The following is a 1,256-nucleotide window of genomic DNA, read 5'->3' on the forward strand; positions in this document are numbered from 1 at the left end:
AAAGCAGGTAGATGTAGTATATAAGAAAAGGGAAGAAATAAGTAAAGTGTTAGAATTACTGGAAATGAGAATGCAAAGTTTTACAGTATTAATAGGAGAGTCAAAAGATAATATAAAAAAAATATAGATTATACTATTAATATGGGGAGGCTAAGAATATTTATAGATCAAGCAGGATTTATAGGAAAGGAAAAAGAAATAAAAAAAGCATGAAGAAGTTGATATTTTAAATAGTGATTATGTTAAATATAATAAGTAATGTAGCTAGGATAGTAAAAATAATAAGAATAGTAAAAACAATAATAAATAAGAAAAAGGAGCACAAAATGAAAGTAACAGGAACAGTCAAGTGGTTTAACCCTGAAAAAGGTTATGGTTTTGTTAAACAAGAAAATGGTAAAGATGTATTTGTACATATATCTGCAGTAAAAGAAGCAGGACTAGATACCTTAGATGAAAAGCAAAAGATAGAATTTGAGATAGAAACAAATCAAGGAAGAACATCGGTAGCTAATATAAAAACATTATAAGGCTATGTATTCATAATAAACTAAATTATAATATGGCTAAATTTATTAAAGATTATTTATTATTTACTCTAAAATCAATAACGATTATTTTGTTATTTTTTGGCATAAGTTTTATTTTTGCGATCATAGGAAATAAGGAAAATAAAAATAAAGACATGGGTTCACTAACGGTAAAGAATCTTACAAATCATTATTATGATGTTAAAGCTGGAATGATTAATAATATTTATCCTAAGGCTGAAGCAGAAAAATTAATACATAACCTTAATAAAAAAGAAGAAAATAAAAGTAGTAAAACTTATCTACTAAAGTTTAATGGAGATATTCAAGCTAAAGAAGTTGATTCATTAAAAAAAGAAATTACTGCTATTTTATCAGTAGCTAATAATGGAGATAATGTAGTTTTAATGTTAGAATCACCAGGTGGCACAGTTAATGGATATGGATTAGCAACATCTGAACTTGAGAGATTAACTGCAAGAGGTCTACATTTAACAGTGTTAGTAGATAGGGTTGCAGCAAGTGGTGGATATATGATGGCTGTTGTAGCTGATAGAATTATTGCTGCACCTTTTGCAATAGTAGGTTCTATTGGAGTATTAACTGAAATTCCAAATTTTAATGAATTAATGGAGAAAAATGGGATCAAATATGAACAAATAACTTCTGGTAAGTATAAAAGAGCAATGAGTGTGCTCGGTAAAAATACTGAAGAAGGACGAAAAA

General features: G+C 27.4%; 1 protein-coding gene across 1 annotated transcript; it reads left to right on the forward strand.

The window, feature by feature from the left end:
- Positions 1 to 326: 326 nt before the first annotated feature.
- On the forward strand, positions 327 to 1,199 carry TRIADDRAFT_62972 (uncharacterized protein; the record flags this gene model as incomplete). The annotated part of the gene is made up of 2 exons (XM_002118967.1): positions 327 to 396; positions 660 to 1,199. Coding segments are annotated over 2 exons (610 nt in total), but the record flags the coding sequence as incomplete, so codon positions are not given.
- Between the last annotated feature and the right edge of the window lie 57 nt (positions 1,200 to 1,256).

This window comes from Trichoplax adhaerens, genomic scaffold (genome assembly GCF_000150275.1).
Source record: "Trichoplax adhaerens TRIADscaffold_3218 genomic scaffold, whole genome shotgun sequence".
Lineage (NCBI taxonomy): Eukaryota > Metazoa > Placozoa > Uniplacotomia > Trichoplacea > Trichoplacidae > Trichoplax > Trichoplax adhaerens.